This window comes from Phoxinus phoxinus, assembly GCF_949152265.1.
Source record: "Phoxinus phoxinus genome assembly, chromosome: 15".
Lineage (NCBI taxonomy): Eukaryota > Metazoa > Chordata > Actinopteri > Cypriniformes > Leuciscidae > Phoxinus > Phoxinus phoxinus.
This window is the reverse complement of record NC_136890.1, coordinates 25,371,437-25,384,044: the sequence shown is the minus strand read 5'-3', so window position 1 is coordinate 25,384,044 and position 12,608 is coordinate 25,371,437. Positions and strand designations below refer to the sequence as shown.

Genomic DNA, 12,608 nt, shown 5'->3' with positions numbered 1-12,608 from the left:
TGGCTCACCTGAGTTTGCAGACTTGGTTTGTTCTGGAGATAACCTGCTGGCTGTCTCTCCACTTTCAAAACAAAAACAAAAAGAAACCAAGTATTGATAAAGTAGTTGGAAGCACTAATAAAATGTGTGCTGTTTGTGCATACTTTAAAACAGCTCCTCTTAACGCCTGTCTCTCCTCTGCATCTCTGGGTTCATTTCCTGAACAGGGAATCACATCCGCCTCTGTGTATCTGCGATCATTTGCTGAGGAAACATTTTTTATTATCAAAAATGCTTTCACAAAAAAGAAAAGAAAAAAAAGAATTAATGCACTTCCTTGCTGTGCCAATCTTACAGCATAAATAAGGATACTGGGCTTTTCCATACTCCAAAGTATCATCACCGTCCACGTCCAGATCCACATCGCTGTCCTGGTGCTCTTTCAATGTGCTGCTCACCAAACCTTAAGACACAACACAAAGCCTTATTACAGAACATGTACCAAAGGAATGGAGAGCGCATACTTTAAAAATAGTTTAGGTACAAATGTGCACTACTGATGAACTGCAAAGTGTTAATCAATTCAAAAGTGTTTATAAGGACGTGAGGGTCTGCATGACCTCTGATTTCTTTGTTATCGCCTGTCTCTGTTTTTGACCCCTGGCTAAGTTCTTTTGCAGTAATCTCATTCTCAAGAGGATAACCACTCCCATTACCTCACATGTCTGTTGTGAACTAATCACACACACACACACACACACACACACACACACACACACACACACACACACACACACACACACACACACACACACACACACACACACACACACACACACACACACACACACACACACACACACACACACACACACACACACACACACACACACACACACACACACACACACACACACACACACACACACACACACACACACACACACACACACACACAGTTGCAAAACCAAGTGAGGTGCTTTTATATTTGGTACGCTGTTCATAGGCAGTAACTTTACAAATTGACTTTTTTGATCATTTGATTTCAAGACTGAACAGCACTTAAAGTGTAAATGTGCAGATTTTTGAGTTTTCCCCCTCCGATTGGCCTAAAATACTGTGTTCGGTTTGTGGTCATCCAGTTTGAAATGTGGACTACAAACACTGAGGGTTTTCAGATTTTCTGTTCTCTCCGTATTTACAATTCTTTGTAGCCTTTAGGCGCTGCCTACAACACGCTGCCTCCTCCACTGGAAACTGAAAGTAACTCACTTGAATTATCACAATACATGTCAACACCATTATAACAAAATTTTCGCTAAGAAGTATTTCCTACTAAAGCAAGGCATATCCTGGTCAAGCATATTCATAGCAGACGGGTGGGAGTGGTCTTGGACAGCAACATGCCTTTTTTCCTCTGTTTTCTCCAGTCAGGTAGCACCGATTTAAACCTTTGTACTGTATAGGCAACCAAGTTTTATTGAAAGCTCGTTTTGCCAGCAGTGAAGTACCCCTTTAATATTCAGCAATATTACTGACTTGACTCCACTGACTACGTTTTTTAGATATTTAGTGTGTAGTTCAATTGCTGTGCTGCGTTTGTGTGTTTTGTACCTCTGAAGCCTCTGAGAACAGAAACCATCTGTATTCTTCTCTGTTCAGCCCATTCAAACTCCCTCCCGGCTGACAGCATGGAGCCATTTTCGACAACACAAACACCATCTCTCTGTTGAAAACACACACATATCAGCATGTCTGGTGAAAATGACACCACTTTCATCTGCTACCTGCCCTGAATGCCCTCTTGGCATTAGGTCACAGCTGAAAGAAACGTGAAATAAAAAGAAACAGACATTTCACATGCAGGTATATAGATTGTCTGATCGTTCTGGACACATCTACCTGTCTTACATATCATACGGCTGACTTAACAGAACAGGACAGGACAGCTGACGGCATGTCTTCTGCCGCCTGTCAGTCAAATACAGACATCACAAACAGCCTGTGATCTGTCAGTGAAATCAGATCTACAGCCTACAGGGGAAGGAAGGTTCATTGTTTTGAATAAGACTTATGAACACATGTACAATGACAAATGAGCTGCATTTCCATCACACCTGGTCTTCCTCTGCTTTCCGTCTTTTCAGTTTCCCAATGCGTGCTGTAAAAAAAAGAAAAGAAAATGAAAAAAATAAAATAAAATAAAAATAGCAAAAAAGCTGATTTCTTTAGTGATGCATGGCACTTTTCATATTACCTTATCTAAAAAAATGAAGCATAAATCAATTCTTTTGATTTGTTTTTTTCTCCACTGGCAGTTTTATGATGGAAATATATATATGATCTCAAGCTGACATAAACTGATAAGACAGAAAGGCCTCTGTGGCCTACAAAAGATAAACAAATGGCAAGGGAATTGGACTGATCTGTTTATCTGATTATAAAATAAAGACATAAAAAATTTCCAGGAATTCTCTGAACCTCCTTTTCTCGAACACACACACACACACACACACAGGAAGTAAAATTCAGGATGGTGGAACGGTATCCACCACTCCATTAAAATCTCTGTTTTGCTGAGCTGCTAATGATGTTAAGGGACATTAATCTTTAGGAGCCTCGTCTCATGATATAGTCAAAAAAGACAGTGGAAACAGAGCTGAGCCTGTTACAATCACAGTGAAGTTGACCATAACGAAGAGAGGATCATTAATTAGAGAGAGAATCTGATCAATTAGCTTTGACCAATCGTCCAGTGCACCCTTTTTAGATGTTAATGAAATAACATAAAAATTAACAGTCCTGATAAATGACCAAAAATTCAACATGATAGAGTACCAATATTTCACAGTACAAAGACTTAATACTCTGAGTATTACTGTGCCAAGGGCGTAATATTGCATTAAATAGTATATAATTTTCACCATTTCACGATTTTACAATCATTTGTTCCTTGAAAGATTATTTTAAATCAGTGCTGATTAGAAGATAACGCCTCTTTAAATATTGCAGTTGTGTGGCATGTGTGGAGAATATCTTACCAGACAGTGGGCAAGAAGATACATGTGGGAATCCATAGTCAGTCCAAACATGAACAGATTTCACTTTCTGTTTGGCGTAGCACCTGCACCAGCAGAGCTCCTTAACTGTTAACATATCAAAAGGTTAAAGGTCAATAATCTGCTCTGCTTGTGAGGGTGCTAGGTCAAAGGTCGGGTGGTGCTTTAACTGTTTGAACTAAAGGCTGTGACACACCAAGCCAAGGAACGAGCGGTGATGAAAGCTGTCCGTGTTGTCACCTCTCGTTGGCTGCGTCTCGGTCAAAAAGCTGCACTTGACCACAATACAAAGACTAAAGGCGACTGCGAACTAGCACGTGCGTTAGGAAATAACTGTCAATATCGGCAGGCACCAATAGTCCATATTCGTCATTCAAAAAGGGAAACTGAAACTAGGACTGCAGACATATGAACTGTAAACAAAGCAGCGCTTGTTTACCATTTTTAATATCAATCACACTGATCACTTTCTTCATTCCAGGCAGTTCATGTTATAATGAAAATATTCACGCTGTGTAGTGCTCAGGTAAGATGACGTAAATTTAGAACAGCCTTCTGTCTGTGCCGGCTTGACTTTTTTGCTCGCTTTCATCACTTTTGCTATTATTCTCTTTAGCATTTTAGACTAGCTCGCTAAGCGGAACAGGCAATCAGAGTTCTCTCTCACACCGACAGCACCAATGCCGACGGACGCTGATTCAACACGCTCAAACGGCCAAAACGCCCCCAACGGGCTCCGACTAGCGCGGATGGTGCGGCCAGTCGACGCTCAACAAAGGCCTGACCGTCGACTTGGTGTGTCAGGACCTTAAGACTGAAAGTGTACTAACAATTTGTGATTATGAGAATGAGTTTCAACGATTGATGATTTCATTATAAACATCTATTTATGGAATACATTTTTTGAATTATTTAATATTTATAGAGAAATATGAATTTGGTCAGATCCAAGCTCTTAATGCATGTCTATGACCCTGCATATATAGGCAATGACTGAAATGCAAAATAAAAAAGAGAGAAATCCAGAGAGAACATTGAGGAATACTGACAGTCATTGAAAACGTACCATTGAGTCTTGTTTGCCTGTTTGCTCGTACTCGCAAAAATGTCTGAAATTTAAAAAAGAGGAAGAAAAAGGACACTTTAATACACATAATTTCCTAAATTTACACTTGTTTTTTGAGAAGAATGATGAAATAATTTTTCTCATTGAATATTTAGTTTCACAAATGTCATGTAATGGAAGTAAAAAAATATCAATTCCCTTTAATGATTATATAAGTCAGGTGTTTTGAATCTTTTTGATGCTAAGGACTCCCAAATATGATGATCCTCTGCAAGCCTAAAATATGAAGACCAATTTATACTGTGCAAAATTTTTTCTTAATTTTCAAAAAAATATTTGAAAAATAATAATTGGCTTTTATATTGTCATTGCACTAAACCTAAATAATTGTTTTTAATATAATGTGGACAATATTTAATTTGTTAGTTGTTTGTATGTTTTTGTTTCGGCTCATGTTTTACTCACTATTATAGTATATTTAGATTACTCTTACTTAGATTAATTTTAGAATTAGAATTACATTTTAGAATAAAATATACATTTTTGCTTTTATTTCTTATCAATTACGTAGTAATACTTTTCCCAATTAAATGAGTCTTAAAGTCTTTAAAAAACAGAATGGAATTCCAATGTACTTTTTTTTCTTCAGAACAGAAACATTATTTTAAATTCAATTAAAGTCCAGCAGATGGCAGCACTACACTGAGGGCCGTCTCAAACATTTGATTGACATGTAGTCTTGGAATGGGTAAAGTCCACTCTTAAATGAGTTTGATTCGACCTGTAATTAATTAAAGTTCAATATGCTCCTCAAGAGAAGTGCAAGCTAACGCTGCTAGACATGTATATAACGTGCATTTTGTGCTCACCTGGTACCTGTCGGAGTGCACAGCCTCATCAGCAGGACGTGGAGAGGAGGCAGAAGAGGAAACCTCTCTCTTTATGTGCATAGAAAACAAAGACTGAGAGAGGTAGACTGGTTATTATTGCCTGTAGAGATAAATAAACTGTATATAACAAGTGTTGTGAAGTACATTGGAGAGAATGTACCTTGGGCGGCCCAGCAGCAAGACACTCCTTTTGCGCGGGACCCTGACTGTAAACAGGAGAGTGTTATTAACACATATTTCATCACCACAATACCATTAGCAACAAAACTCAGCCTTGTTTCAAACACAAAGTGTGAATGAGAATACGCAAACATGCTCAGAAACGAGGCATCAGGTTGCATACAACATTTCCTTCGCAGTCAAATAAAAATAATACATTTATAAAGCGGTCTCCATTCGGGTTCTGTACGGCAGGGTAGCTCTAACACACCCTGGGGCCAAGTTCAATTTGACACAATTACTGTCCACAGCTCTGTCACTAAGCAGATTATGGCTATAATTTCTTTATTGGAGAAATCTTTCATGTGTTCAGAGTGGCTAATGTGCCGCCCTGCCTCGTCTGATGCTGATAGCAAACGTTGAAGAAACGCATTATTAGCTTGCTATGATTTTCGCGAGGACTGCCTTGAGCTTGACTAGCTGTGAAATGTCAGGAACAATGTAACAGCTTGTAATTTGTGATGTTGCAATGATGGAGGAGACAGGGAGAGGGGTGGAGGCATGGAGCACATGCCCAGAGGCTGTAGATAAATATGCCATCAAGACCTGGAAGCATTTAATGTGCCTTTTGGAAGGGACAGGCTACAGGGTTTGTGTGTGCGTTCATTGTCTCAATCTGCTTTAAATCTGCCCTTCCTCCATCTTTCCGGCTCTTGTCTCCAGTTTTGATTTCTTTACTATGGGCGGCGATGCATTTTCATGAGCCTGGATGAGATTTGAGTTAGAGTGACAGAAGAGCATGCTGACTGTCAGCGGCACTTTACTGTCTACATGTCCCGGCCGATACAAAGAGACTGAGGCAGTTCAAAAAAATCAAATCAACCCCTCGACTGATCGGCTGATGATCTCTGATTGAGCTGGACGGATGGAAAAACAAAAGAAGACATGAGCGAAGCAGAGGGAGGCTGATAGATTATTGATTGTCTCAGTCATTATATGGATTGCATCATGTTCATTAGAGGAACATGACAGGTTTCATTTTTCCCATTTTCACGAGAAGAGCAGACGGAGAATGAGGTGGGGAAAAAAGAGTGTGATGACAGACAGCATTGGGATACTCTATTTATTTGAAAAAAAATTATTATTATAATAAATAAGATAAAAATAAGTATTATATCAATTTTTTCCATATTAGGCTCCTCTATCCCAGTGAATGGATGGATTTGTTTTTATATAAATTAATTAATTTCATTTTTAGATGGATTTTGGACTAAAGAACCACACAAATTGTGAGAGCACTGGGATGCAATATTTAATATTTTTTCAGATAAAATAATTAATCTATTTCTATATGGTTTGAATTAATAAATAAATGAATAAATACGTGTTGTTTCATGGCAACAATACATTCAAGCATCACTTTAAAATAATTGGGTAAAAATAATGATTGTGAATCAGGAAATAAAAAGAAGATGTAAGAGACTGTTTGAGGTGTGGAGTGTGTGTGTGTGTACCTATTGTGCAGCTGCATTAGACGCTCCATTTCCTGCTCCATGTGTTCCTGCAGCTCTCCTGGCCGCAGCACAGCGTGACAGATCGGACACATGGGTGTCTGAGTGTCATACAGGCCCTTCACTTTACCTGGAGAGACAGATGCTTTATCATTATTAACCTACAATGAGCAATAAAGAGAATTATTTTCAATAATAAAAATCATAGTCCAGGCAGATGTGTTATCTAAGTAAAGCTCATCAATACAGTCAACTGACAGCAGAGACATCAAGCAGTACCTGTCTCATAGCAAAGCCATCACAGGATTACAAGTGGCCAAATGAAAGCAAACAGATCTGAATAAAACATGGATCTGCATGCAAGCGCTGCTTGGAGCCATGCCCTTGAGAAAGTGTCAGTCGGCCCCCCCTGCGAGTCCCGTCTCTTTTAAAATTTCATCTATGGCACAGCTCAAATAAATTCACAGACGAGTACTAACTGCTTGCATCTCTGCCTAAAGGCAACCAGCATCAGTAAACAATGAAATCCCAAGGCCCAAATTGAATTTATAACCACATTACCTGCACAGATAACGTCTGCAAATAACAAGATGATAAAAGGAATTTGATTTGATTCTGGGATGAGCGTGTATTTTTCCCTCCCGCTGGAGAGTCTCTCATGGGGGGCATTTGAGAGAAATTCCAAAATGATAATGTTAAACCTTAACATGGATACACTGCCTTAATTAATATACACAGAACAAAATCTAAACACCAAGGTGTAACTAAAAACTGCTTAATCTAAAAACAAAAGAAATGCCTGTATTAATTACAGTAATTTTATTATTTTATGTTGCATCATAAAAGTCCATATTGCTAAAGACTTTTTGGGAAATACAATTCTGAAAGTTTTTTTTTTACCTCATCTAATTTAATTTACACTACCATTTGAAAGTTTGAGGTTGGTAAGATTTTTATGTTTTTGAAAGAAGTCTCTTATGCTCACCAAGGCTACATTTATTTGATCAAAAACACAGTAATATTGTAAAAATTGTATTACAACTTAAAGTAACTGTAATAATATTTCTAAACAGAATGTTTAGCAACCATTACTCCACTGTTATGTCGCATGATCCTTCAATAAATCATTCTAATATGCTGATGTTGAAAACTCATTTTGAAAACAGTTATTTTTGTGGAAACCGTGATACTCTTTTTCCAGGATTGTAAGTTCAAACGAACAGAATTTATTTGAAATAGAATTCTTTTGTAACATTATAAATGTCTTTACTGTCACATTTGATCAATTGATTGCACTCTTTCTAAATAAAAGTATTAATTTCTTAAAAGAAAAAAAAACAACCTTACTGACCACAGTAAGATATGGATATAGCGTTTTTTCCCCAAGTTATAGGATGACTGCACATGCCAACATCCATATGACAACTGTCATCATCATGATGGGAGACGAATTCTGAGACGGCCATGAACTGACCTTTCCAAAATGCCACATTTCATCCTGGCTTTCTGTCACATTACGACAATATGTCAGAAGCCCGAAAAAGACAATACTAGAGGCTTGCATTTCACAGAGCTGCATGCGAAGGGGTAAACAGTCATATTACTGGAGGCCAGATGAACGTGGCTCTCTCTGTAATTGATTGACGTGAAATGTATTGGTTGCAATGGCTTTTTCAAAATGTCATCGTTTAAAATTCAGACGGCCAACCAGGTTTGAGACCACATACAGTATCAGTTTCTCACGTTCAGTAATCCATCTAGAATGTTTTAAATATATAATTTATATTCTAACAGAAAAGAATAGAGTATGAAGTCATGTAAAAGGAGGTCCCTTAATGATTTCTGCCATGATTTTGCCTTTCAATAACTCCATAATGGGCGCGACCTTTCAGTAATCCGAGGGCATGCGAGAGGCAGGCGACTGGCAGGGGGCTTGTTCCCTGGCAGACTTTCTGAGGAGAGTGGCAGTTATAAAACAGAATTGGCCCACTCCACACCTGCCATGAAGCCCCGTCAAGTAGCCTGAACCCGTCTGGTTCGTGTTTAAGACATCAAATGTTTCACTTTATACAGGGGATTTCATCGTTCCTTCAATATGCTTTCAGAAGTGCAGGGGAGTATGCGAGATCCAGTGAGTGTTTTTATTGAGGAAAATAATGGGCCATTGAAAAAGGCTATTTAATAGGCAACATAATAGGCAATGTAGCAACACATCTGCTGTGGAAAGTCATTTCCTTCATTTTCAAAGGTATTTTCTTGATTCGGACCTTCTTTCGTTAATCGGCTTAGAAACAGCTTAATCACTCTGGCACTGGACCAGGTACATGTGGAAAAAGGTCCAGGCTTGCTGTTATTGAGGGTGATCAATGTCTGAAATGAAAGGTTTAGTGGAAATATTACCACGATAAATCCTACAGAGCTCGGTCGCAGTTGTGAGAGAGATGCGCACACTTGCATGTTCAATATTATAAAGCGACCTATTAGATTACAGCGAAAATGGCTTCCATTAACATCCTTACTGTCAAGTCAATGAGCTCATTCTATTCTGTTCCCTCCCCGCATACTTTACTGGCCAATCAGTGTCTCGTTAATGAATATTTAATGAATATTTGAATATATCAAAAACCCCTGAAACAATTCCTGCCAAACAAAAATAATGGTACACGTAAAACTAACATGACTACGCAACAACAAACATAAGCAGCTAGTTAATAGTACACATAACTCCTCCAGGATAATACTAACAATACATATTATTTTAGTAAACAAACAACAACAAAGCTCACAAAAAAACATGAAACTGTAGGTTATAGAGCCAGATACAGAGGAGAGTGATCAGTGTCTCCGAATCCCCTCCATCATAAATGTCCCCATAAAGATGAGGGATAGACATCTATACAGCTGCCCGATAAAGCTGTGGCACTCATCACTCCAGAGAGCTGATTGCTGCCTTTAACTGTGTGCTGTGTCACAGACTTCAGCCCTGGAGAAACATTTAACACCAGGTTCAGCTCTACAGGAAGACAGGTGAGTGACAACAAATGCAACTGATTCCCTGAGCTCAGACTCTCTTATTAAATCTCTTTCAATTTACACATTTAAATCCTGGAATATGAAATTTATCGTGCAATTTAAAATAAAAAAATCATGAGATTTATGTTTCCACCATGAGATGAGCATTTTCTTTTCTTCCATCCCAGCTAACCGGGAACATTCTCAGAACTAATGTTCTAGCAAGTTTCACTCGAAATAATGGACAAGCATTTCTTCCAATAACGTTAACAGAACGCTTGCTCAAAGTTATCTGTTTTTAATAATGTTCTCAGAACGTTAGCAAAGAAACGCTATATATACAACGTTCATGGAACGTTCTTTCTGAAAATTTTTAGTTGGACAATCATCTAATATTTTTTAAATGTTACCACTTTATTTCATTCAAAAGTAACAATCCCATAATGTTTGCAAAATGGAATGTTCCATTAACATTTGCATAACCAAGAAAAAACATTTTAAAATGTGTACTTTCAACAAACATTCAGAAATAAAATTTTCATACGTTAGCAAAACGTTCTTAGAACATATTTTAATAGGGATATTGTGACGTACATTCAAGTGAAACGATATTTTGTCAAATAAAAAAATATAGGCTGGGGACTTGGTTCTATCTATCGATTGCTGATTGGATGGAGGCAGACCGGCTTAATGTAAGCATGTAGTGTTGTAAGAAAGGGGCGGGGTTTAAGCAAACTAAATGATTGGAGAAGTCCAGCATACGTTACGAGAGAAGTCAAATTTTTTAGTTTGATTCCAAATTATTAGGTCAAAAGAAATAAAAAAAAATGAACTTTACAAAAAGATCAATCAAATGCATTTACAGTAGAAAATAGATTTCCATTTCATGCCAACTTTAAGATAAAGGAAGGGGTTGAAAACACAAATTACTGTATTCTTTGTCCTCATATCATGCCCAGTATGTTATGTAATCTCAAAATAACTCACGACTTGTTCGTGTGACCAACATACATCCAATATCCTTTTGAGCAATCCTTTAACAAATCTCTGTAACCACCACTACAGCTCTTCTCCAGAAAATCAATACACTGTGTCTGGTTTGTCAAGAAAAGCAAGTATTTAAGCATGCGATCCTTAAGATACTCAGGACAGGAGAGCTGACTACAGAGAATCAACACAGATTAAAATCTCAAAATATATCAATTTTTGTGAAAGAAATTGTTAAAAACTATTTTTATGTAACACGAATAGAACTTTATGTTGTGAAACTGTAAATGTTAATTTTCTACTGTGGGCAAACAATAAAAACATATTTTTTTCCCAACTATTTTTATTTAAAAAAAGGGTAACACTTTATAACAAGTATACACTGACAAAGTTAACTGTAGTTAATACAGTATAGTTAATACTTCATTAATTGTCACTGTAATTAACAAAGTGGTATTGTTTAATTAGCTCATAAGTAAAGAGTTAGATAATGCTTTGTTAACAATATGTAAAATGTTTACAAAATACATTAAGCACACACAAACACATTTGTAAACATTTTAAGGAACACCGAATATGAATGCAATTAATGTCCAACAAATGTTGGCTTAAAGCACTTACTTAATGAAATTTTCCAATATTCCGTGACCTAATCTAAAGTGAGAACTATTTATGGTTAATAAGTTGTTAACAAAGCATTATCTAACTCTTTTTATATGAGCTAATTAAACAATAAAAAAAAAACCAATTATTACAGTGACAATGAATAAAGAACTCACCATAGTCTATTACTGTATGTGTAAATACTTTATTACTGTATACTTATTATAAAGTGTTCCCAAGTGAGGTTTTTTAACTTATAATTAAACATGATATATCTGTACAGCTGCTGCTAATAAAAAAAATGTTGCTTTAGATTTTTATTTGCAGACAACTAGGCTACAGTGTGTCTGTTCAAATGGTTATTTTGATAGTAATTGATATTGAGGGTGGGAATTATTCTCTAGATCTCCTCAACAGGCTTAATTAATGAGCATTCAGGGAATCTTAAATAACAGAGACAGTCAGATCAATAGTAGTGATGAGCAAAGAGACCACTGTGAGAGAGTGTGTATGTGTGTGTAAAAGAAAGCGAGAGAAAGACAACAAGAAAATAACACAGGGGGAACATGAACGGCCTTGTGTAAGGTCAAGCCTATGGAGGAACAATTACGCAATACACACCGCAACAATATGATGCGGTCAGCATGATATTCTAATGACACTCGTTAACCATCATCCATCCATGTGTCATGACTCAAACTGTGGTGAGATGGTCATAGACTATCACTCCCTTCTGAGATAAACTCCCATTATTTGATGGGTGTGCTGCCTTTTTATGGTCTCCTCAAGAACTCATCAGCAGGAGTTACAGGGCTGTGAGGGCAGACACTTCAAATAAACCAAGTCTGAGAAACTGGCCAAATGAAGATGCACACCTGCAAACCAGAGGACAGGAGAGACAGTCCTGTCTGAGGGCCACACAGGCAGAGTAACTGAAGTAACTACACCTGTGTGTGTGTGTGTGTGTGTGTGTGTGTGTGTGTGTGCGTGTGTGTGCGTGCGTGGCTAATGCGAGTGCATGTGTATCTATGTACAGGAGTATCATCGAACAGTTTTTTGTCGAGGGGGCACTATTTGTATATAATTTGTTCAAATAATGACTTGATAAATAATTATACATTTATATAATATATTATATATATATATATATATATATATATATATATATATATATATATAATAATGATTATATAAAACAATTAAAATTGTGACTGGAGTTGACAGCCATGAGATCACTTGAAATTTTGATGATGATAATAATAATAATATAACATTTTCAATACAAAAAATAGCTTCATAGGGGGGAAAAAAGTTTTGAGATGGTGATGACAGAACTTTTGAT

General features: G+C 37.2%; 1 protein-coding gene across 5 annotated transcripts in view; it reads right to left on the bottom strand.

Annotated features, from left to right (window-relative positions):
* The window catches only part of rnf220b (ring finger protein 220b), a 34,476-nt gene that overhangs the window by 5,220 nt on the left and 16,648 nt on the right, over positions 1–12,608 (bottom strand). For 2 of the 5 annotated variants that reach the window (XM_079638032.1, XM_079638031.1), the window contains exons 3-12: positions 6,668–6,794; positions 5,155–5,200; positions 4,974–5,066; positions 4,105–4,147; positions 3,021–3,125; positions 2,097–2,140; positions 1,594–1,705; positions 335–442; positions 144–243; positions 9–61 (exon numbers count right to left, since the gene is read on the bottom strand). In XM_079638032.1, coding sequence (XP_079494158.1) covers positions 9–61; positions 144–243; positions 335–442; positions 1,594–1,705; positions 2,097–2,140; positions 3,021–3,125; positions 4,105–4,147; positions 4,974–5,066; positions 5,155–5,200; positions 6,668–6,794 — 831 coding nt within the window. The remainder of the gene's footprint in view (positions 1–8; positions 62–143; positions 244–334; positions 443–1,593; positions 1,706–2,096; positions 2,141–3,020; positions 3,126–4,104; positions 4,148–4,973; positions 5,067–5,154; positions 5,201–6,667; positions 6,795–12,608) is intronic. The other 3 variants (XM_079638033.1, XM_079638035.1, XM_079638034.1) reach the window with 3 other exon arrangements.